The sequence below is a fragment of the Ptychodera flava genome, chromosome 5 (genome assembly GCF_041260155.1).
Source record: "Ptychodera flava strain L36383 chromosome 5, AS_Pfla_20210202, whole genome shotgun sequence".
NCBI classification, from domain to species: Eukaryota; Metazoa; Hemichordata; class Enteropneusta; family Ptychoderidae; genus Ptychodera; species Ptychodera flava.
In genome coordinates this window covers 1,102,947-1,129,899 of record NC_091932.1, presented here as the reverse complement: position 1 = coordinate 1,129,899, position 26,953 = coordinate 1,102,947, and the positions used below count along the sequence as shown (strand labels likewise).

At 37.3% G+C, this 26,953-nt stretch overlaps 1 protein-coding gene across 4 annotated transcripts in view; it reads left to right on the top strand.

Annotated features, from left to right (window-relative positions):
- Positions 1-26,953, top strand: part of LOC139132402 (sterile alpha motif domain-containing protein 12-like) — a 51,844-nt gene that overhangs the window by 8,175 nt on the left and 16,716 nt on the right. For 2 of the 4 annotated variants that reach the window (XM_070698750.1, XM_070698749.1), the window contains exons 4-5: positions 21,796-21,862; positions 23,999-24,078. In XM_070698750.1, the coding sequence (XP_070554851.1) occupies positions 21,796-21,862; positions 23,999-24,078 (147 nt within the window). Of the gene's footprint in view, positions 1-21,795; positions 21,863-23,998; positions 24,172-26,953 lie in introns of all 4 variants that reach the window. The other 2 variants (XM_070698747.1, XM_070698748.1) reach the window with 1 other exon arrangement.

Here is a 26,953-nt window from a genome sequence, read left to right as displayed (position 1 = left end):
CAATATAAATATGTTAGAAAGATTACAAGTTGACAATGAAAAATTGAGGAACAACAAATATAAAGAAATACAATGTGTGAGCCTTGTTTCTCTGACCACAAAAGATAACATCCCCCCCCTGAGAACTTAAAAGGAATTGACTATTTTAAAGAAAAGCAGGTATAGTAACTGATCACAGTTGATTTGCCAAAAAAGTGTTCTACAATTGAAAGTTGTATATATACTAGACTTTCCATTTTGTTTTCATTTGTTGGAATGTAAAATGAATACATAAAACCATCCTGTGATATATGAAACAGTGGCTGAAATTTGAAAATTCACTGCTACTCCATTTGAAAAAAAAATTGATGCAGGTCTGACAGTAGAAATAAAAAAATGCTGTCTCTCTGACAAAAAAAAGTTCCTGCATACCCCCCCCCCCCCCCCGAAATCAAATGGGTCTCCCCTTAATATGCGCATGCGCATATAACAAGTTAGCATTGTTTTTGAAAAATCAAACCGACGCCATCTTGTTTCTCGCGTCTGGTGCGAATCTTGACGTTTTTTGGGGTTTTTAGCGTGTATTTGATTCTGTTTTGTAAATATGAAGTTCCCTCAGTGATGGTACTTTTGTTGCTGTCATGTATTTTTTGGCACGAAACGCTCCTTCCATAGACTGAAGAATGGTGGCCTCCGTACTCGGTACTCCCCAGTACCATTGCTTCAGCGAGGCAATCCCACCGGCGGCCCGTACTAATAGCTGGGTGAGAGCGAGGGAACGCTCTGTCCTTCTACCTCCATGTCATAACAAACTAGCGTCGTTTTATGTTGATGTACTGTCCTTTCGACATAGCGATAACTTTTAGTTTTCTGTTGCTTATTTTGGGTAATTTCGACAGTTGTGCATTGATTTTGACATCATAGTTGACTCCGATCGCTAAAGACAGTCTGAGTGTGTGCATGCTTATGTTGACCTAGCCCTGCGTACGATGCTGTGTGTTCCGCTACAGCTATTAAATCGCCCCGCTTACCACAGCCCTGCAAAGACCCGTACGTAGGGTGAGCGGGGCGATTAGCTGTAGCGGAACACACAGCATCGTACGCAGGGATGTTGACCGATTTACTAAGGAAGTACGCGCACTTCAGAATCACAGCATAATCCGACATGGTATAAATTTGGCATGATCATCAGATCATACATGATCCGAGATTGCACTTCAGCAAGGTCACGATAACTAATGTTGTTTGTTTCACTGTCGTTTAATACCTATATTTCCACTAAAAGACCATTAGAATTTCATCCTTGCTACTTTGAAATCGTGCACTGGCATGCATGTAGTTGTCAACATCACTATGCTTGAATGTAGTAGACTCTTACTATGAATATATCGACTGTCACTGCATTATATTGCATATGTGTGGAAGTCACTCCATATCATATCAAAAAATGTAGTATTGCGACGTTTGAGCTGCCAGAAGCCACAATTTACAGTTTACGAGAAAGTTATCTTACATGTAAAACTCAGTTCTACTGTGAACAAAATGCAAGCTATGTTGTATAACTATCGTGAATAGCATAATATTTTGTACCTACCACCGTGTCAGAAAATCAGAAGGAAACAATCAGTCAGACAAACTGTGGTCAGGATGATACTGTCCAATTTTAATATTTGTCTCTTGGCACACACCAGATACTCATGACTGTAAAACAACATTTCCATATAATTGTATATTCAGTTTTTATATTTAATTTGCTTTTCACCATATTGTATGTCCTTCCCTGCACTACATAATTCAAAATTAAATATTGTCTTTGGCCTATACATACTTGAGGGGTAAGCTTATTTACTCTCACACATTAAAGATGCACTGTTGACCTACAGAGTCCAAACTTTTTATCATTGTATTGTAGATAGGTGTACACTCCAAATACTAAGTACAAGTGTTGTGAGTGTAACAAGCAAATGTTTTTTAGTCAATGGCCCAAATTTATTTTCTATATGATGGACAATAAGTACATGTGTAATCAATGCCAACAGTCCAGTTTAAGTAATTTGGTTTAGATTAGCCATTGGCTAAATTTTCTCCCCTTCTGTATTATATAAGTTCACCGTTTCCTGTTTTAGATATTGTTGATCCTATTGAGTCCCATCTCTAATTCTTAATTCACTTTCATATCAGGGTTGTTGATACTTAGAATCCACACTTGAACTTATGCTGGAGCAGTAACCAACCAGTTCAAATAACTTTCATTTATGTCCAAACAATTTGACTTTTTGCCAAATTTCACATTAATGGCAAATAATAAACAGCAAGGAGATACAAAGGACGTCGGTGCCCCCGGGCCCCATGTTTCATGTACAGAGCCATAACTCAGACATGTTTCAACCGATTTTATTCAAAGTTGGTAAAAGGACATTGACCAATGTCATAGATATGCACGTCAATTTGTTTTGTGATACGATCCAATATGGCCGCCAGGCGGCCATTTTATTACGATTTTTTCATGTACAGAGCCATAACTCAGACATGTTTCAACCGATTTTATTCAACGTTGGTACAAGGACATTGACCAATTTCATAGATATACATGTCGATTTGTTATGTGATACGATCCAATATGGCTGCTGTGTGGCCATTTTGTTAAGATTTTTTCATATACAGAGGCATAACTCAGGCATATCTCAACCGATTTTATTCAAAGTTGGTACAAGGGTATTGACCTATGTCATACATATGTACGTCGATTTGTTATGAATTTGTCATTGGGCAAAAGAGAATTTTGCAAGCATAAAAACACTGTACAAAATTCAAATCGGACATTTTCAAGAGACACAAATTTTTTCATGTACAGGGCCATAACTCAGACATGTTTCAACCGATTTTATTCAAAGTTGGTACAAGGAGATTGACTAATGTCATACATATGCATGTCAATTTGTTATGTGATACGATCCAATATGGCTGCCTTGCGGCCATTTTGTTACGATTTTTAATGTACAGAGCCATAATACTCTCAGGCATATCTCAACCGATTTTATTTAAAGTTGGTATAAGGACATTAACCTATGTCATACATATGTATGTCAATTTGTTTCATGATATGATCCAATATGGCTGCATGGGAGCCATTTTGTTACAATTTTTTTGTGTCCTTAGCCAAAACTTGGGCATGTCTCAACTAATTTTATTCACCGATTTTATTCAAACTTAGTACAAGGACATTGACATATGTCATACATATGCACATTGATTTGTTTTATGATACAATCCAATATGGCTGCCGTGTGGCCATTTTTTGCTAACGTGTTGACACACGTGAGCATATATCGCAGCGATGTCTGTGTGTCTGTGTGTCTGTCTGTCTGTCTGTCTGTCTGTCTATGTGCTGGATATCTCAAAAACGGCTCATCAGATCAGAATCAAATCTGGTACATACATTCAGTTTGCAAATGGCAAGAACTGGTTAGTTTTTGGTGGGTGTGGCTTGCTTACTTTTTGCTCATTTGCATAATTAATGATTTTAGAAAAATCGGATATACATTGAGAACGATTGCACACAATTTGATGAGATTTGCTACAAATATTGATCACATCAAGATATATCAGCTGTGAAAGTTATTAAAGGGGTGACGTGAAAGATAATTACTAATTTGCATATTTAATGAAATTTCCTAATTAGGCGTATATATCTGAATTTACTTGATCAAAATTGACGAAACTTGGTATGCATATTGAGGATACTATGATTTAACATTATTGAAAGTCATTAAGCATTTTTACTTCATCCAAATCATAATTTGCATATTTAATGACCTTTTGAAATTAAGGATATATATTTGAATTTACAAGACCAAAATTGATGAAACTTGCTATCATGTACATTAAAGATACTATGATAGAACATTATTAAATTAAGCATTTTTACTTCAGTCAATGCCTAATTTGCATATTTTATGAACTTTCCTAATTAGGGGTATTTATCTGAATTGACGAGACCAAAGTTGGCGAAACTGGCTATGTACATTAAAGATACTATGAACATTATTGAAAGTCATTAAGCATTTGAACTTTAGCCAATTCCTTATTTGCATATTTAATGAACTTTCATAATTAGGGATATTTATCTGTATTGACTAGACCAAAGTTGACGAAACTTGCTATGTACATGTAAATTAAAGATACTATGATACGACGTTACTGAAAGTCATTAAGCATTTTTACTTAATCCAGGTTCTTATTTGAATATTTAATGAATTTTTGAAATTAGGGATATATATTTGAATTTACATGACCAAAATTGATGAAACTTGCTATTAAAGATACTATTAGGCATTAAGGATTTTTGCTTCAGCCAATTCCTAATTTGTGTATTTAATGAACTTTCCTAATTAGGGATATATACTTGGATTTATTTGATCAAAGTTGGCATAACATGCTATGTATATTGATGATTATACCAGGTTATACAAATATTGAAAGTCATTTCGCACTTAAGTTTTCATGTCAGCTAATTAATAGTTTGCATATCTAATGAGCTTTCAAAGTTTGGAATATATAGTTTGAAGGACTTGACCAAAGGCAATTACACTTGCTATATAAAGTGGTGATACAATGACAGCAGTCAAAGAAATTAATTATTTCTATTTCAGCTAATTGCGTATTTGAATACTTAATGACCGATAGAGTTTAATCTGTGGTGAATGTTGTTCATTATGTTGATCATAATACTTTCAATGAAGTTGCAAACATGTGGCAAAGGTTCAAATTTACACATAACTGCAATATACAATGAAACACGTGAGCATTTACAGTTCATATCTGGTTTTTCCGATTTTTTCATATCCGGAACCATAACTCAGACATGTATCAAGCAAATTTATTCAAAATTGGTACAAGGACATTGACTTATTTATACATATGTATGTCGATTGGTTTCAGGAGATGGTCCAATATGGCCACATGGTAGCAATTTTGTTATGGTTGTTTCATGTCGAGAGCCATAACTCTGGCAAGTCTCAACTGATCTTATTCAAAGTTGGTACATGTACCCTACATTGACTTACGTCATACATATACATGTTGATTTTTTAAACAGTAAGATCAAATATCGCTGCATGGCGGTGATTCTGTTACAATTTTCAAATGTACAGAGCCATAACTCAGACATATTTCCACCAGTATCATTCAAAGTTGGTACAAGGACATTGACCTATTTCATACATATGCTCGTCAATTTGTTTCATGTCATGTAGCAGTAACATGTCAATTATTGAAGTTTCGTAAGTAGGCTGATATGTCAAGAAATACGTACTGCATCAAATTCATGAAACTTTGTGCAGATGTTAACTGATGTTAAGCTCACATTGCTTTAACATTGAAAAGACATTTATCAGTGTCATTTTTAGCTCCCATAGCCATATGTATATATGGCAATGGAAGCTATTCTTATAGGCTAGGGAAATGTCTGTATGTATGTATGTCTGTATGTCTGTATGTCTGTGTGTCTGTATGTCTGTATGTCTGTATGTCTGTATGTCTGTCCGTCAACATCAAAAACTCCAAAACCGCTGTACATTTCATCTTGATATTTGGTGTGTACATGGATGATGGGCTGTAGATGAGATTTTGTTCAAATGAAGTTGTCATTGCCAAAAATATGCAAATTAAGTGAAAAAATGTAAAAACAGTCAAAATTGAAAAAACTCAATAACCACTGAGCAGATTACATGAAAAATTAGCATGTAAGTACTTTGGGCTGACATGAAATGATTGTGCACATCTTGGGTCAGTATCTTGGACTTGCTATTTTTCATGAATTTTTTTGTAATTTTCTCCCATTTTTGGTCAAAAATCTCCTGCTCTGAAACCACAAGTCCGATTGATTTGAAACTTGGTATGGAAGTGCAGAGGAGTGACCTTTCCCAAATTTGGGCAAATCGTGGTGAAATTTGCATATTTTTAGTTTACACGTCCATAGACTCCCATGTATAAGGCAGATCTCCATAGACTCCCATGTATAAGGCCAAGAAAAATAAAAATTTAGTTTCTCATCGTATTCATATTGCAAAAAGGATGCAGTGACACAATTTTTAGTCCCCACGGATGAAGTCCAGTGAGCTTATAGATTGGGTCATGTCCGTCTGTTCGTCCATCGGTGAGTCCATCCGTTCAAGCATATATCTCGGATATTTTGACAAAATGTCATGTGACCTTGATCTCAAATATACATATATGTCCATAACTCAGTAACCACAAGTGCTACCACCCTTCATATATGGTATGATGGGACAGCTTATGACGCCACATATTGTACCTCATTAATTATGCACATATCTAATTTTGAGCGAGCCAATAGAGCTAGAGGTCTGATTTTTGGTATATAGGGATAACTTAGCAACACAATTTTTTTGACAAAATGTCACGTGACCTCGGTGACCTTTGACCTCAAATATACATATTTGTCCATAACTCAGTAACCACAAGTGCTACAGCCTTCATGTATGGTATGATGGGACACCTTATGACGCCACATATTGTACCTCATTAATTATGCACATATCTAATTTTGAGCGAGCCAATAGAGGTAGAGGTCTGATTTTTGGTATATAGGGATAACTTAGCAATACAATTTTTTTGACAAAATGTCACGTGACCTCAGTGACCTTTGACCTCAAATATACATATTTGTCCATAACTCAGTAACCACAAGTGCTACAGCCTTCATGTATGGTATGATGGGACACCTTATGACGCCACATATTGTACCTCATTAATCATGTGCATATCTAATTTTGAGCGAGCCAATAGAGCTAGAGGTCTAATTTTTGGTATATAGGGATAACTTAGCAATACAATTTTTTTGACAAAAAGTCACGTGACCTCGGTGACCTTTGACCTCAAACATACATATTTTTCCATAACTCGGTAACCACAAGTGCTACACCCTTCATGTTTGGTATGATTGGACACCTTATGAGGCCACATACTGTACCTCAATAATTATGCGCATATCTCATTCTGAGCGAGCCAATAGAGCTGGATATCTGATTTTTGGTATATAGGGATAACTATAGGAGAGAAATTTTTTGACCAAATGTCATGTGACCTCAATGACCTTCTACCTAAAATATATGTTTATGTCAATAAATAAGTAACCACAAGTGCTATGTCCTTTGTATTTAGTAGGATGGGAGACCTTATGACAACACACGCTTTACCTCATTAATTATGTACACATCTAATTCTGGGCAAGCGAATAGAGCTAGAGATCGGATTTTTTGGCATATAGGGATTAATTAGCAATATATATTTTTTTTTTTCAAAATGTCATGTGACCTCGATGACCTTTGACCTTGATTATACATATATATGCATATTTCAGTAACCACAAGTTCTATACCCTCCAATTTGATAGGATATTAGACCTTAAGATGTCACATCTTGTACCTCATTTATAATGCGCATATGTATTTCTTGGCTGGCCAATACTGCTAGAGGTCTGATCTTTTTTCCCGATTTAGAACCATAACTTAGACATGCCTCATGTGTTTCAAATTGGGAACAACGACATAGACCTATGTGCCCATAGATCTCAACATATACACTCCAGTGATACTTCTTAATGACCACATTTTCCTGCCCCATCAAGACTAATACTCCTATTACAAGTGGGGACTATGTCATTGTAAATGACTTGTTGAGTTAATGGTTGTATCACAGTATTCGATATATCTAATTCTGTATTTTTTCCATTTTATATTCTGAATAATTACATTAAACATATTTCACTGTCTCCAGTACATTTCATTTAAGTATTTTCACTTCATGCACTTTATCCCTTTCACACATGTTCAAATATCTGACCAGAGAACAAACACTAAATAGTCCAGGATGGGAGCTACAGTGTCATTGACGCTATTTTTATTAATTTGTAATTGCATAAGTAATGAACTTTCCTAATTTGGGTGATATAGCCACAAATTAATACAACGTCAAATGTGATGAAACTTGATACAGATGTTGATCTCATAGTGTTGTAAATAATGCATCAAACTTTATGAAATATGGTACCAATGATAATCTGTCAAGTGATAGAATTGTATAATTGATTAATTCCTAGTTGACTCATTTTATGAACTTTAGGAAGGTGGCCTACATTGGTTTTATGTTTTCATCACCATGGAACTCATTCTTGGCCATTGAGCGCCATCTGTATCAAAGTATTTTTGTCACAGACCTAATTAATGAAGAGGACTCTATCCTCTCTGAGGACATGTAATCAAAGTACCCATTAACAAGTGGGGACTGTGTCATCAACGGTGACTTGTTTTCATCATAATATTATTCTGTATGCAAAGCATATTAATTTCAACCTTAGCCAATTCTAGTAGGTTTATGGGTCTTTTATGAATGTTTGCAACTGGTTATCTGTCTCTCTACCCCTCTTCCTGTCTGACTCTGTTGCTGTAAGCAAAACGTTGAAAATGTCGATTGTATAAACATTCTTATTACACAAAAGCAATCACATTTGGGGCATTTTTTCTAGGATTGTACGGCATATGCAATTAGATTTTGGTACATTCTGCTTGCTCCTCATGATTGTCTAGGATGTAACTGTTGTTCAGTAATTTTGGATACCAAAACACTGGTGGATTCCAACTGCAACTTTTAACCATATTTTCTAGATTTTACTTTCAAACTGGTTACCGGGTAGTCCATGTAGATAAACTTACTGTTGGGTACGCATACTCATATAATCAGCCTCTGTCCGTGAGTGGATGCTGATAATTATTTATTACCAAATCGTTAATTGTGATACGATTTCCTGTTTGAAACAGGCATGAAAAACCTACCTTAGAACTGCAACACAGACAGAATTGACTAAAATGTAACAACATAGCAAGCCCTATGACTACAGCTTGGTTTAGGCTCGTATTGTGCCAAGTAAGATGAGTATAGTCAGAACTTGCCTGACAGGTTTGTTTTGGCATCAAACTATAATTTCAGTAAGGTTCCTCACTATCTATGCCCTCTAATGACTGAATGTCTAGTTGTAGAGCATCAATTAATTCATGATAAGTTACATTATTCAGGCAGTAAAACTGTTGATATTTCTCACAAAAATGCAGAAGAGGTCCAGACACTTTGAACCAAAACCATGTCGCCCAACACATTTCATCCTAAAACCATTTTGTACCAAAACCTCCTTGTCCCAATAACTACCTCATCCCAGGCCACTTCGCCTCACGTACAGTACCATCATTAACCCTTTTCCTGCAAAGTTCATATTTCACCACCAGGTCAAGATGGTTAAAATTAAGGTAGCTTTCCGCCTTTGCGATGACCTCTTTTCCAACGTAAATTTTGCCATCAAGTTGAGTATTTCTACCCAAGTATTATATATCACCTGAAAGCTCTTTCTATGAATTTTTTTGTTTGATCAAGAAAATTAATGAGCGATGAATTTTTTGCTCACGTGTTCACACACGTGAGCATATGGTTTAGCCATGTCTGTGTGTGTGTGTGTGTGTCTGTGTGTCTGTATCCCCATTATCTCAAAAACGGCTGAACGTATTTCAGTCAAATTTGGTAGACATCTTCAGAATTCAAATGGCTAGAACTGAAAAGGTTTTGGTGGGCGTGGCTTGCATATTAATGAAGTTATCACAGTTTTTATTTTTGTGATACATGGTAGTCTATGAGAAGCATGATGACCATGGTTTCTGGACATCTCGACCCCTAACCAACTTGACCCCAGTCAACTCGACCCGCTACCAACCTAACCCTGGTTAGACCTTATAGCCTTGCTCCTTCATGCCAAATACAGTCTGAAAGGAGGGTACTTCATTTGCATGCATAATTAGGAATTTCTTTCAAATTCGAACAGCGCCCCCTAGTCAGTGAGTGACGGTTATGGCATTTTTCGCCAGAATTTTATCCGCAGATATCTCAGACTTCGTTTAGATTCCGTCCTATTTCCAGTTAGCGGCTGAATTGTACTCTTAGTTAGTGTTCGCCAATGATTTTTTATGGGGTTTTATCGATTCGTTTTTGCGTTAGCCTTATTTTCATGGTTTTCGAGCGACCGAAAATGCCGTTCACTAAACACTGCCGCAAAAGCATATCCAAAGTCAAATTTCCATGAGAAGTAGGGAGGGGACGTATCTTGAGTAGGTCCATACGATCTGAAAAATCTCAGTGGCTTAAGCCTCCGTTTTTGAAATAAGTCTCGTTGAAGTTGACTATGCAGCGACGTTCATGTGTTAAATCTAACATGGCGACCTACAGCGCAGCGTGAGTGTACACGTAAACTCTTTCAGCTCTTTCTCGGTCCTCACCGGCTAACTTGGCAGATTTTTTCGGTTCTGTTTATGTTTTCAATGATTGTGACGAGGAAGCAAGACTGCAAGCTTGTGTTACCTCACTGGCCAACACAATCTGCCTGGCTGGCTTCTCGGTAAAGTCGTGGACAGTGCAAATGGAAAAAAAAAAACACTACGGTGACAGAAGGGCTACGTTTATCACTGTCTGCGGCCGTACACGTAGTATAGTGGTAGACACCCGTCGTACTGACTAGCAGTGCTGTTTCGTTTATGAGTGATTTTTCCGTTTTCGCATTCTAGTAGCTAGCAAGCATACAAAAACTGTAGGAAATAACATCGACTGCAAAAAATCTCCGTGGATAAATACGGCTACTCTGTATCCCGCACACGAGTACGTGAATATAGATGCGGCTAGAATGATAGCCGGTAAACAACTGCGCGTTGCGGCCATCCCTGCTAGCATTACCGTGCGTGCTCGAACTAGACTGGCACATTTTATAACTCATGTAACTAGCAAAAAATTTTTTGAAGTATTGATGGTCATAATGTGACATTAATTAAATACTTTATTTATATATAACATCAGTGACCCGAGATTATAGGAGTAAACTTTGAAAAAAATGAAAGATTAATCGTGTAACACCCGCGCCGTGTGAACTACAAGTGGTTTGGTCGCGGTAAACAGCGTGGAGTGTACGTAGCGTAACGGGTGTTCGTTATACTCATAGACCCTCGAGATCTACGTATACAGCGATATGGTAACTGCATGCCAACATTCAACACTGCCGCAAATACATGTCCATGGTCGCACGGTCATGAAAATTTCACCAAATGTTGATAATAGTTAAATGAATATTTTCTGAAATTTTCGGCTTGGCTTAGACCTCTAAGGTCATTATCGAGCTGTTTTACGAAAAAGGTGAAGTTTACTTCCGCATTTGGCGGGTCGACCTCGCCACCCACTTTGTAGCGATTTAAATAAAATCTTCTCAACTTTTGTGATTTTACCAAGGAAAACAGATCATTAGTATGTATGCTACAACTGAAAGCAAAAATTATAGTTCTAGCTATTGTACGTTTTGCTGCACGTCGATATTTAAAGACCACCCTTTCGCCGTATTTTATCCCTCACTGCAGTGGCGGTCAGCGTAACGAAAACGAGGCTCTCTAACACGAACTTTTATGCAAATTTCATAGGCTCCTTTCAGACTGAATATCAAAATCACAGGTCTTGCCAATTTTGAGAAGAAGATTTTTAAAGTATTATTTTTCTGATTTTTCTATGACCTTTGACCTCCCCTATACCTATGCAGCTAAGCTATGGCAATGGCTTATTCTGGCGTATGTTAAAGTCCAAGACAGCCAGCGTCTATTGGACAATGGCCAGTAGGGGACCAAATTGCTCTCCACAATTTTGGGGATTCCACTTGACCTTTGACCTTGGCATCTTCCTGCAACTCATTTATTATGTGCATTTCACTGTTTCTAATTCTGAGCTAGCCAATAGAGCTAGAGGTCTGATTTTTGGTATATAGGGATAACTTCGCAATACAGATTTTTTGACAAAATGTCATGTGATCTCGATGACCTTTGACCTTAAATATGAGTATATGTCCATAACTCAGTAACCACAAGTGCTACACCCTTCATATTTGGTATGATGGGAGACCTTATGACATCACATCCTGTACCTCATTAATTATGCACATATCTAATTCTGAGCCAGCCAATTGAGCTAGAGGTCTGATTTTTGGTATATAGGGATAACTTAGCAATACCATTTTTTTGACAAAATGTCATGTGACCCCGATGACCTTTGTCCTCAAATATACATATATGGCCATAACTGAGTAACCACAAGTGCTACACCCTTCATATTTGGTATGATGGGAGACCTTATGACATCACATCCTGTACCTTATTAATTATGTGCATATCTAATTCTGAGCCAGCCAATAGAGCTAGAGGTCTGATTTTTGGTATATAGGTATAACTTAGCAATACATTTTTTTTACAAAATGTCATGTGACCCGATGACCTTTGACCTCAAATATACATATATGGCCATAACTAAGTAACCACAAGTGCTACACCCTTCATATTTGGTATGATGGGAGACCTTATGACACCACATCCTGTACCTCATTAATTATGTGCATATCTAATTCTGAGCCAGCCAATAGAGCTAGAGGTCTGATTTTTGGTATATAGGGATAACTTAGCAATACAATTTTTTTGACAAAATGTCATGTGACCTTGATGACCTTTGACCTTAAATATACATATATGGCCATAACTAAGTAACCACAAGTGCTACACCCATCATATTTGGTATGATGGGACACCTTATGGCATCACATCCTGTACCTCATTAATTATGTGCATATCTCATTCTGAGCCAGCCAATAGAGCTAGAGGTCTGATTTTTGGTATATAGGGATAACTTAGCAATACAATTTTTTTGACAAAATGTCATGTGACCCTGATGACCTTTGACCTCAAATATACATATATGGCCATAACTAAGTACCCCCAAGTGCTACACCCTTCATATTTGGTATGATGGGAGACCTTATGACATCACATCCTGTACCTAATTAATTATGTGCATATCTAATTCTGAGCCAGCCAATAGAGCTAGAGGTCTGATTTTTGGTATATAGGGATAACTTAGCAATACATTTTTTGATAAAATGTCATGTGACCTTGATGACCTTTGACCTCAAATATACATATATGGCTATAACTAAGTAACCCCAAGTGCTACACCCTTCATATTTGGTATGATGGGGACCTTATGACATCACATCCTGTACCTAATTAATTATGTGCATATCTAATTCTGAGCCAGCCAATAGAGCTAGAGGTCTGATTTTTGTATATAGGGATAACTAGCAACACAATTTAACTTGATTTTAGTCATTGAAACTTGCTATATACATCAAAGATACTGTGATATAACATTATTGAATGCCAAAAGACATTTTACTTCAGCCAATTCATAATTTGCATATTAAATGAATTTTCATACTTAGGGATATTCATCTGAATTGACTTGATCAAATTGATGTAACTTGCTATGTACATTTCAGACACTTTAATACAATATTATTGAAAGTCATTAAGCATTTTCTCTTCAGCCAATTCCTAATTTGCATGTTTAATGAACTTTCCTAATTAGAGATGTACATCTGAATTGACTTGACCAAAGTTGACAAAACTTGCTACATATATTGCAGATACCATGATACAACATTATTGACAATCATTAAGCATTTTTACTTAAGTCAATTCCTAATTTACATATTTAATGAACTTTACTTATTAGGGATATATACTGGGATTTACTTGATCAAAGTTGGCAAAACATGACAACATTGATGATTATACCTGGTTAAAACAATATCGAAAGTCATTTCACATTTTCATGTCAGCTAATTTACATATCTAATGAGCTTTCACAGCTCGGCATATATGGCTTGAAGGACTTGCTATATAAAATGGTGATACAATGACAGCAGTCAAAGAACTTTAATATTTTTATTTCAGCTAATTACATATTTGTATACTTCATGACCTTTGAGAATTAATTGGCGGTGATTATTGTTCATTATGTTGATCATAACACTTTCAATGAAGTTGCAAACATGTGGCAAAGGTTAAAATTTACACATAACTGTATGAAGCACGTGAGCATTTTCAGTTCATATCTGGTAATGAAGATTTCAGTGAAAGTGTAAAGAAATTTGGTAAACTGACGTAAAAAAGTTTAAGTCAGAGTGGAAGGGGCCATTGTCTAGGTGTCAATGAGTAATTGCACTTCAGAATACTGGCTACAAAACCGTGTCTCAGATTTTTGAAAAAAGCCTTAGTTTTTTCAGAGTGTTGAATCAAAGTTTATCAACCGATTAGTCTCACAATGCCGTCTAATTAAACAGTGATAACTCAACTCTAAAGACCTACATCAAAAAACTGAGACACGGTTTTGGAGACAACCTATTTGAGAAACATCTGTGAAAATCTGGTGGACTTCCGTGCACACGTTCTTGAGTTAAACTCTTTTGAGCGTGCTGAAAAGTGACAAAATGCCGAACTGAGAAAAGGGCGATTTAGTAAATTGCTTCGGTTTTTCCTTTATGAATGGCCATAAACAATTTACTCGACAGATAAAACACCCAAACAAGATAGTGCTATCAACTTGATAGCCCAAACAGTATTTTCACTCATTGAAATCAGTGTCAGCGGTTAAAATAAGGCTAAAAAAGGGCGATTTTTGGGAGCAATGTTTCCTCTCAGAGCACAATGTACACAGTGACCGATGACTAAATAAACTTGAGAAGTGCCCTGGAGGGATTATGCATAATTATGACGGACGACATCTCCATGCCGTCTACACAAGCGTAAATGTATTAATTTTATGTCCGCACTCGATCTAGGAAAGGGTTCATATATAGCCGCGGAACGTTCTAATTGAGCGATTCCGATTAATGAGTGACATAGCGAATGGAATATTGGTTGACACCACAACTAATGCATCTGCATTTATATGTAGATACAGATTGGCAATGTCTGTGACCATGAGGCTAAAAAGACATCCATGCTGTGATTCAGTCAGCTGCTATATTTTTCGAACTTCACGCACCTTGAAAACAGATTAACACTACTCAACTCCGAGCCTTTCTGAGACAATAGCTTGCCTTCGCTCTGTACGACATTTCTGAAGTGAAGACCGTTTGTCGAGTCATTTTGGCTGACACAGCCAAATGCCAGTCAGCGGCAACAAAGTCGAAGGACATAGTTTGAGAAAATGTGAACATTAAGACAAGAACGTCAATCTGAGCCGCTGTTCCCGTCCAGGGCTGTCAAAAAACCGTGTCATCGGTATCATTACAAATGCTCTCATCGTACGACAAACTATCGGCCATCGGCATTAAAGTTTGGCTGTAGTATGATCCTTTGTCTGACATTCTCGGGCTATCTTTTACACTCGCGGACATCGATGTGGTTGTTTTGGACTTTCGATGATCTTTTTTCGTTTTCTTCCTTTCACGATGCTGTTTTTGTCTCTGCCTTGGATGCTGAACGCGAACGTGAACGTGTATGTCGCGGTATTCATGTATTCGCCTTGCTATGAGGCCTCCAGTGGAACGTACCATTTATGTAAACGGAACGGCCAGAGCTTCTCCAAGAAATGTTGAACGTTGAGAAATGTATCCACTGCTCGAGCTCCGGGTGCTTTTTCAAACGCGCAAAAGTGTCTCAAATAAAACATTCGGTATGTGGCAAAGCAACTACAAATACACGGCTCGCCGACACAACTTGTCCGACTCGGAATACACTGCCAAATATAGTCTCAGGATTCTGATCAAAAGTACTGTCTGCCCGAAACACGGTCGCTCCACAAAAATGTCAATAGGCGGGCTATCTCTGACAAGCGAACTTGACCGTGACTTTTTATCAATTTTATTTAATAATGACTACAGGTCCTGCCATTACTCATGCTGTAGATTGTAACACTCTATACATGCTGCTTTTTGTGATCCGTACTAACCTGAAATTTAATCGTCAAAAATTTCACGTCTGGCCTCGTTGTGTTGCTAATACTCAGAAGTTGCCATCTTTTGGGAGCGGCCACCCCTATGAGAAAAACGTACAATCCACCGTTCTGCGCCTGATAGCTAGGCATACACACGATGGTCTTAGATACACATGTCAGTGGGATTTTCACAGCGGATGTTGTCCAAGTGCATGCGACAATACAGTGGTGCTGCTGCTTATTTTAATCCCTTGCCAATCAAGACTTAGCGGTAGTCTCAAAACGCAAAAACGTGCATCTGTTCCTCTTGTAAATTTTTATCGCAAAATTTCAGCCAGAAACGGAAACTTTCAGACCAAGATACTCTTCACACATGAAGATCAATATTATAGGAATACTTTTCAGGGATAAAAAAAAAAAATTTTCGTGTTTTTGACTTAAAATACCAAAACAAAGGCGGAAAGCTACCTTAATGAAACACAACATATTCCATATGGTGTATTTTAACATAATACTGTACATTTGAAAGCTGTTGAAAACATAAATACTGTAAACTTGATTTTTTTGGACTAAAGATGCTATAACAGACCAAGCCAAGTGGGTGAAAATACGTCATGTTTTGGCTCAATACCGCTTTTTACTGACTTAGCTGATGGGGAAGTGATACTGTCTGGCAGGAAAAGGGTTATACTAATGACTCGTCCTAAAACCATGATGTAAAGATGTATCACAGTGTTGTTTTTTACATGCAACTTAGAAGCATTACTGTATCAAGACATTTTGGCATGATATTCATCGTAGGGGTCCATGGCAACCTTTGAGCAGAGTTCTGATGACTGCCTCCCTTAAGTCATGAGATGATAGAAAGATGATGAAAACTTCGATGGCAGTGGTTGGTTATTTTCAGCTTTACCGGTTGGTGATAATTGAGGCAAAGTGGCGTTGTTTTGGGTGCAAAATGGTTTAGAATGTTGTTACTCCTAGGGTGAAGAGGTTTGGTACAAGATGGTATGGTGCGACATGGTTTTGGTGAGAAGTGTTTGGGATCCCATTAACAACATGAGCACAAACAAATTTTCCAGTGTCAAGAAATTCCTCACAAACATAAATCAATGTCAATAATCATCCAACTAACAAAGGCAGAGAGTCCTTTCTTGTCAAAAATAATTAAATCAGGGAGCTTTTTCCCTGAACACTCCAGTCATGTGACAAAACTCAGGCTCAGTACAAGCGTTAAGAATTCACGGCTACACTCCTGAAGTTACAAATATGCCTTTTGATAAAAAGACTATTGGATTTAGGCATTAATCATTCTATCATTCTCTGGATAAGGCAGTTTTTAAGTGATATACCACAGCGTGTAAATTTGAATGGTGCAATGTCCGATGAACTAACGTTGAATACTGGTGCGCCACAAGGTTGCGTCTTCTCGCCTGTACTCTTTTCAATTTACATGAACGAAATCATGTTATGGGCTAATTTGTTGACTTTGCTTAAGTTTGCTGATGACATGGCACTAGTTGCCAGATTAAAAGGCGAAGTATCCTTGTCAGGCTACTTTCCTGTTTTGCCAGCCAAAGCTACAAGTTTTGCTGATTGATCGAAGCAACTGGCCATCAGGTGGCGGAAAATCGCTGCCTAAAAGCAGAATGATCGCCGGATGAAATATGCACAGATCGCTTCTTTTACCCTCTTTTATAGACGATAAGGCAATAATCTTTCTAAAATTGAAGAGAAAACGTAACAAACGCAATGAACGGTGCAAATAGATGACATACTCTATTCTTGCTACGTCACTTCCGGGTTAATTGCTGAACTTCTGGCTCAATCGGGGTCTCATTCTTAGCTTGTTCTCCATATATCCAATCATGAGATGTATAATCAATCTATGTATTGTATTCCGTGATTTTTTCATTTACATCCCCGACATGTATCGGCTGCTCTGATTCGCTAAAATTTTTAACGCTGTCAATTGCCATAGCCTTTCCAAAAATGTGTCGTGAAGTTCATACCGTTGTCGATCCGATTTTTACAAGGGATAATTACCAGCACCAGGCCAACATTACTTTTTGGTTCGAAAAAGCAATCGAAGAACAGAGAAGTATGTTTTATTGTTAGTCCCCACAGACACCTTCCAGGGGGACTTAAAGGTTTGGTCATGTCTGTGCATCCGTCCGTCCGTCCATCCGTTCACACAGATATCTAAGAGATACCTGGAGCGATTTCATTCAAACTTGAAACAAGGATTACTTCATATGTCATACATATGCACGTCAATTTGTTTTGTGATACAATCCAATATGGCCACCGTGCAGCCATTTTATTACGATTTTTTCATGTACAGAGCCATAACTCAGACAAGTTTCAACCAATTTTATTCAAAGTTGGTACAAGGACATTGACCTACCGGTATGTCATACATATGCACATGATTTGTTTTGTGATGCGATCCAATATGGCTGCATGGCAGCAATTTTGATACAAATTTTTTCATGTACAGAGCCGTAACTCAGGCATATCCCAACCAATTTTATTCAAAGTTGGTACAAGGACATTAACCCATGTCATACATATGCACGTCAAATTTGTTTCATGATATTATCCAATATGGCCACATGGCAGCAATTTTGTTACAATTTTTTCATGTCCTCAGCCATAACAAGTCTCAACCCATTTTATTCAAAGTTGGTGAATGGACATTGACTTACCGGTATGTCAAACATATGCATGTTGATTCTTTAGACAGTAAGATCAATTGTGGCTGCTTGGCGGCCATTTTGTTACAATTTTTTCATGTACAGAGCCATAACTCAAACATATTTCCACCAGTATCATTCAAAGTTGTTACAAGGACACTGACCATTTCATACATATGCACGTCAATTTGTTTAACGGCATGAAGCAGTATCATGTCAATTATTGAAGTTTCGTAATTAGGCTGATATGTCAAGAAATACTGCATCAAATTTTATGAAACTTGGTACAGATGTTAAGCTCACATTGCTTTAACAGTGAAAAAGACATTTATCAGTGTCATATTAATTAATTTGTAATTGCTTATGTAATGAACTTTCCTAATTAGAGTGATATATCCACAAATACTGCATCAAATTTGATGAAACTTGGTACAGATGTTGATCTCGTAGTGTTGTAAATACTGCATCAAACTTTATGAAATATGGTACCAGTGATAATCTGTCAGTGTTAGGAAAGTATGCAAAAATGTTTTGAGACATCCTGTTGATTTATTACTAATTGACTCATTTAATGATCTTTTGTAATTAAGATGGCAGCCTACATTGGTTTTACCTTTTCACCACTATGGAACTCATTCTTGGCCATTGAGCGCCATCTGTATCGCAGTATTTTTATCACAGTATTTTTTTATTTTTATTTTATTAATGAAGAGGACTCTATCCTCTCTGAGGACTTGTAATTAAAGTACCCATTAACAAGTGGGGACTGTGTCATCAACGATGACTTGTTTTATCTTGTTTCTAGTCGGGAATTTGCGTCTAAACGTGGTCTATCTGGGAGAGCAGACAAGTCGATACTGACCGTGCCCATGTTATTCTTATGCATGTGTGCATCGTATACATTGCCAGTACAGAGTCATTACTGATACGATTTAAGTGAATGGGCATTGAAGCCGACCTTCATTGACCGTAGATTTTGTTAGTCCCCACGGACACTGTCCGGGGGGACTTATAGGTTTGGTCATGTCCGTGCGTGCGTCTGTGCGTGCGTGCCTGTGCGTGCGTCCGTGCGTGCGTGCGTCCGTCCGTTCACGCAGATATCTCAGAGACGCCTGTAGCGATTTGATTCAAACTTGGTACAAGGATTATCATCTATGCCATACATATGCACGATGATTTGTTTTACGATCCGATTCAAAATGGCCGTCTGGCAGCCATTTTGTTTCCTGTATTTGATGACGGTGCGTATGTTCACGCAAATTTCTCAGTGATTCTAAGAGCGATTCCATTCAAACTTGGTACATAGATTACTCTATATGTTATACATATGCACATTGATTTTTATTTTGATCTGGTCTAAAATGGCTGCGTTGCGGCCATTTTGTTTCCTATATTTTACGACTGTACGTTTGTTCACGTAAATTTCTCAGAGATGCCAGGCGCGATTGCATTGAAAGTTGGTACCTATATTAATCCTTATCACATATATATGCACGCCGATTTTTGTAATGATTCGATCATAAATGGCTGTGTGACGGCCGTTTTCTTTCCTGTATTTGATATCCATCCACAGGGGTCCCAGGTATGATCCACAGGGGTTCCAGGATGAAATTAATACTAATGCTGTGTCTACGCATAGGGGCTCATGAATGCAGATATCTGAGATATTCCTGTGCCAATTCTTTTTAAACTTGGTACAAGGATACTACACTATGGCATTCACATGCAGGTCTATATTGGTATGGCATGCATAATTAGGTCTAATTTGCATAATTCAAGATTAGAGCGCTGTTTTTGGTACAACTGTACCAAATTTGATGAAACTTTGTGCAGATGGTTTTAGTCCCCACAGACACCATCCGGGGGGACTTATAGGTCATGTCCGTGCGTGTGTGCGTGCGTGCGTCTGTTCACGCAGACATCTCAGAGATGCCTGGAGCGATTTCATTCAAACTTGTCACAAGGATTACTTCATATGTCATACAGATGCATGTCAATTTGTTTTGTGGTACGATCCAATATGGCTGTCGTGTGGCCATTTTATTACGATTTTTTCATGTATAGAGCCATTACTCAGGCATGTTTCAACCGATTTTATTCAAAGTTGGTACAAGGACATATACCGATGACATAAATATGCACACCAATTTGTTTGTGATGCAATCCAATATGGCTGCCTTATGGCCATTTTTTTTCAATTTTTTTCATGTACAGAGCCATAACTCAGGCATATCTCAACCGATTTTATTCAAAGCTGGTACAAGGACATTGACCTATGTCATACATATGCACATTGATTTGTTTTGTGATACGATCCAATAAGGCCGCCATGTGGCCATTTTATTACGATTTTTTCATGTCCTGAACTACAGCTCAGACATGTATCAAGCGAATTTATTCAAAAGTATTTTTATCACAGACCTAATGAAGAGGACTCTATCCTCTCTGAGGACCTGTAATCAAAGTACCCATTAACAAGTGGGGACTGTGTCATCAACGATGACTTGTTTAACAAAGCAGACGGCACTTGTAGTATTCTTTTGGTCAAGCAATTCTTCAACAGATGTAGCGCTAGCAGGAGAGTCTGCTGGTGAGAAACGGACAGCTAGCATAGGTTGCCCAGTGGAGATACTTTATTTGTTAACATGTTGTGTTAGCGGATATGGGGCAGAGCTATGGTATGGCAAGGGGACCGCTATTTGATGTAAATGAACAGCGTTGTGACGTCAGAGTGTGCCAACCATGACCAAACTGAGGGCATGGCCAAAGTTTAGCGAAATGACCCCGAATTGACCTTGCACATAGAAATATAAAAAATTAGCACTCGCGTTTACTTTTATTATATGTAGAAATACTGTTCCGAGTGTAACAATATTGCCACCTGGAAGCTAAATAGCTCAGCAGTACCGGTTGATTTCACCAGACCTTTAATTGATTGTTCAGATAATGCTATCTGCATTCAATCTCTACCAGCATGATAAACGTTACCGGTACTTTCAATAAATCACTGGGAGTAAGCTTGATATTTGTCAATGAGGGAATTTTTTGCCAGAACTATCAGTGGAAACAAACATTGACTCTTCTTCTATAAGAAACAGTCCTCGGAGAAATCAAGTCCATAGACTTCTATTTTTTGCATTCATTCCTGGATCTTGACATTTATCATATTTCAACTTTGATGTTGAAGTTCTGCTGCATATATTCTTACACAGATTTCATGACATTCTATGATAGTAAATTGCTTTCACTTTCTGTGTAGGTCGTGCTTTGGTTAACTTAGACATGAGGAAACTGGAACAAATGGGAATAAACAATCCAGACCACAGGTACAGTATCCTATCAGCCAACTCACACAAAGATCACACATCTGAATCACTGTGACAGCCTTCAGGCTACACTGTTTGGATAGAGCACCGTCCCTCCATCCACCGGTCTGGAAACAGCTCCTTTTTCTTTGTTCCAATGCGCGTTGCGGGTAAACATATCAATTACAAATAATCTGTGAATCTCTGACACCTTAAAGGTGACAAATATGTGAATTTGCATGAAAAATATGCTAATTTTAACCAAAATGACCAGAATGCACTGCGCTATTCACTACATCGATTTTGCTGAATAAATTTGTCGATATTGTAACACGAACGTTTCGATATTGAGGTTGTAGCCTCAAGGTTCTTTCACATTTTTATACATAAAAATTCATTTCTTTTCAAAGCTGTTGCGTACTCTTTTCGCCTCCAAAACAGATTGAGCTTGCAAGGAATCGCCGCTAGACAACTGTACGCGACTGTACCCCTAAGTCTGAAAATGGATAAACAAAGACACAAACAAAATCACTATCCCAAAAATCATTGTTTCAGAAGAAAAAACTTAAAAATAAGTGTCTCACCATTCGTAAAATATCGTAAATTTAATGTTCAATGACAGAAATATGCTGAGTTGGATTAGATTCAAACATGGAAGGGAGGATCAAAGTTTCAAATGGCAAACTCAACAGCATTCCGAAACATCGAAAGCATAATTTCGAGTAATGTTAGAATGAAAATCGATTCTGGAAAATAAACTTTTAGGAAGGTATACACCTCGCAAGTCAAACCTTTGACGTGAAGTACAATAACTTTAGGTGTTATTGGATGCTATTTGAACTTTGACCTCAAAACACCTTGTCAATGTCAATGCTGGGGAAAAAAGAGGGGGGATCTTAAATTTTTAACAAAAATATACTTCTCAACATTCAGTAGTTCACGAAATTTATAGTGGTCAATCCAAAACCTGTGAATTTGAGTGAAATTATGCTGCTGACATACAATTTCTTCCACCTGCACTGCGCAGCGCAGGTTGAAATTTCGTTCTGTGGGCTCAGTGGATGTGCTGAATGCATTCCCTGTCTTCTCGCGACTGCTCAGTGCAGTGCATGACTGGGATCCCAAAAATGTTTTGACTTTTTCCTTGTAAAATTGGGCTAAAAAGGTGTATAATAATAGGATTATTCACAAAATACTGGGATTTATGTCCTCGTACATCATACGCTTCGGTATTGTCCTTGGCGCTACGCGTCTCAGACAATACCTCCCCTGCATGATGTACTTGGACATAAATCCCGGTATATTATGAATAACCTTATAATACGTATTGCAGGTACTACAAATGCCATACTTTGGGAATCAAGCCATGACAAACTGAAGAGGTTACCGTCTGAGAAAAATTAACATGTAAATTTCGTTTGTCATTTCCATCAGGAAAATCGATAACCTTTTGGTTCACATAACAGGTACAACTAGTCTCCCTACTTTCTATCACATTATTCTGTATGATAGAAGAGACAGAATCAGTGGAAATTTTACAAAAATGCCATCTCCTTTCTCAATCAAGCATAAATTTCCAAATTGTTTAATATGGGAATTTAGAAGAACTGTGTGCTTAAAAGCATGTTTTCAAAATTTTAAAAACTAATCTGTGAATTTGTCAACACACAGGAGACATAAACTTCACTGAAGAATCTCGGACAGTACAAATCATAATGAATCATGGGATAATTTCAGTACTCTGCCTTCCTTCTTTGCAAAAAAGGTTGATCCTGTATGAACTTCATGATTGACATGACACTGCCTGCAATGTTCAAATACATTGTTGCGTGGATAATTTCAGTCTACTCAAATCTACAATGTTGCAATATCATGACTTATTTCAAATAGGTAGAATTTTGTGATAACAAAACTTCTTTGAGACATGTACAGAGCCAAAGATGTCACAGTACATAGTACAAAAAAGTGAAAAACGACTTTTAAAGTTAGCAAAGTTTGTACAGGGAGACTGATGAAGATTTTCATATTACCAGGTGGACATACCCTCTAGCATAGTGCATGGCCTTGTCCAGATGCCAATAGATGAATGTGTACATATATGTTGTGAAATGTTATAGAAGTCTTTGTAATACAGACTTTTTATATTCTTTGTTGCAGATCTGAATTGTTGAATCAAATCCTGAAATTGCGAATAAAGCATGAACAAGCTGAGCTAAAAGCATTACAGAAACAATCCAGTAAGAATTTTCATTTGACATCAATGTATGCATTGGTACATGTATACAGGCAGCACTATGTCCATTGCGAGCATTCTCACCCGATGTTAAGATGTAGGTCTGACAAAGTGAAAGTATCTAACAATAGTAACTGCATGCTTCAAGTGATACAGTTGCTGCACTGTAGTAAGTGCTTTCTGTTAGACTTGTGCAACTTGCAGCTTGACAAACAAAACTTTTGAAATTCATGATCGCTAGAAAACAGACTGAAAGAAAATAATGAACAGAATGCAGTAGTATTTGTGGCTGTTTTACAGGATTAAAAAAATCAGCAAAAAAAGAAGCAGCAATTCTGAAAAACGTTTTAATTTGACTGTAGCCAAAAGTGATTGATGACATTAATATACCCGGTATATTATATGCACTGTAGTTGATTTGATCCTGTCAGAGCTGTCTTAATTAGTCCAGGGTTATTTATTTTCTCATTTTGGGTACTTTGAGCCAGAGGCCCAAATTCTTTCCATATGTCACCACATTGAATGTGTGTGTGTGTACACAATCCCTCAACCCAGGGACTGGGGTGTGTGTGTGTTTTTGTACAGTATCTGTATGTCTGTGTGTGTCTGTCTGTCAATCTGTGTATGGGGTGTGTGGTGTGTCAGTCTCTCTGTAGACAAATTTGTAATAGATTTAAATCTGATGATCAGAATGTCATTCAATACGGTAAGCAGCATCGCCATGGAAAGATATAGATCTGATTTAATTTGGCGGATGTGGTCCTCTTAATTATGGTCACTTGCATAATAAATGAATTTATGATTAGGCTTTGTTTCAAGAATTACTCCACCGACTTTGATGAAACTAGGCAGGTACTCAAAGTGTTCTGTTTTCTATGGTAAAACATTAGTGGGCTTCGCTTATAGATTTTAAGCTCATCTGCATATTTAATGAATATATGTAACTGGACACTGTATCGATACTGAGTGCACCCATTTTGATAGAACTTCTGCTGTACATTGATCATACCTAGGTCTACTCATCATGTAAGTTTTGTAAGCATGATGGTCTAATTATTAGCTCATTTGTATATTAATGAATTTCTGTAATTAGGCTCTATATCAATACTGAATGCACCAATTTTGACAGGACCATTACTTTGTTTGCATATTTGATGAAATTCTGTAATCAAGCTATATGACAAAAGTGAATCGACTGAATTTGATTAGACTTCTAAGCTTCAGCAGCTATAGTTTCAGTCATATTGGATATGGTATATTGTAATGACCTTATTGTATGATTATCAGAATGAGCTCATTTGCTATATATGCCTCACTCTATGTAGGCTAAATTTCAAAGTTGAATACTATATATTATAACTAGTACATGCAATATTATGAGGTTATTACGAAAATACTGCAAAGGACGCAGGAGGACATTGGGGCAGCGTATCGCCCCACACGAAGCGGAGGGCGATGCGCAGCACCAATGTCTGAGTGCATCCTTTGCGGTATTTTCGTAATGACCTAATTATTATACATCTTATATTCGTGACTGGTGCATCAAATTGTCAGAGAATTGACCTTTTTCGTGCAATGTCGACAATTTTTCTTCAGATTTATAGCAAGGGTGGAACGCTATCTCGGACGTGCTTCTGCAAGTTCTGATAGTGTGTGTGCACTACACACGCACGTACAGAGTGCGCGCGAGACATGTTCTGGCACTCGTCAATTGAGTCCCTTGAAACCGTTCAACAGTGAACGCGCAGATACAGCCGCAGAGGATGGGGGGCCTTGAAACTGTATGTGTTACGGAACGGGCGTTCCGTACGGCTTTTTTAGCGCATGCAAAATTCTATTGTTCTCGATGGTGGATGTATAATAATGATGAATAACCTGTTTTACCTCAAACATTATAAGTATGATAAGGAGCATCAAGTTGTTGCAAAGCATACACAAGTATGGATAAACATCTTTTTTGTCAGCTCCGCTGTCTTAGCTCTGCTGTCAGCAATGCGGAGCTTATCAAATAGATAGATTTTCCGTCATCGTCGTCCATCAACAATTGCCTTCTCCTCTGAAATCGCAAGTCCGATTGCTTTGAAATTTTATATACAGTTCACTTAGGGTGACCTCACTTAAGTTTGTTCAAATTGTGGTTAAATTTGCATATTTGTATTTTTGGGGCATTTTTTGGTGTTTTTGGTAAAAAAATCTTCTTCTCTAAAACCGCTTGTCCGATTGCTTTGAAATTTGATATGCAGTTTACTTGGGGTGACTTCTGTCAGATTTGTTCAAATCGTGGTGCAATTTGCATATTTGTATTTTTATGGCAATTTTTGTCATTTTTAGCTCCGCTGTCAGCGACGCGGAGCTTATCAAATAGGTTGATTTTGATATATTGAATTTCTGATGAAATCTGTAATTTAGTATTTTTGGGGCAATTTTTGCCATTTTTGGTAAAAAAATGTGTATTTCCAAAACTTCTCATCTGATAGCTTTGAAATTTGGTATACAGGTTTCTATAGATGAACTAAATGATATTTATTGAAATTATGATGAAATCTGCAATTTTGAATTTTTGGAGCAATTTTTCCCAATTTTGGTCAAAAAATGTTTCTCAAAAAGTACTGGTCTAACAGCTTTGATATTTGGTATACAGGTTTCTATAGATGTACTAAATTTGATCTTTTGAAATTATGATGAAATCTGCAATTTTTATTTTTGTGAGCAATTGTTGCCATTTTTGGTCAGAAAATTTTATTCTCAAAAAAAACTACTCATTAGATAGCTTTGGTTGACATGTTCTTAGGGATGATCCGATGTGATATATTCAAAGTATGATGAAATCTTCAATTGTGTATTTTTGCAGCTTATTTTAGCCACTTTTTTCTGGCCAC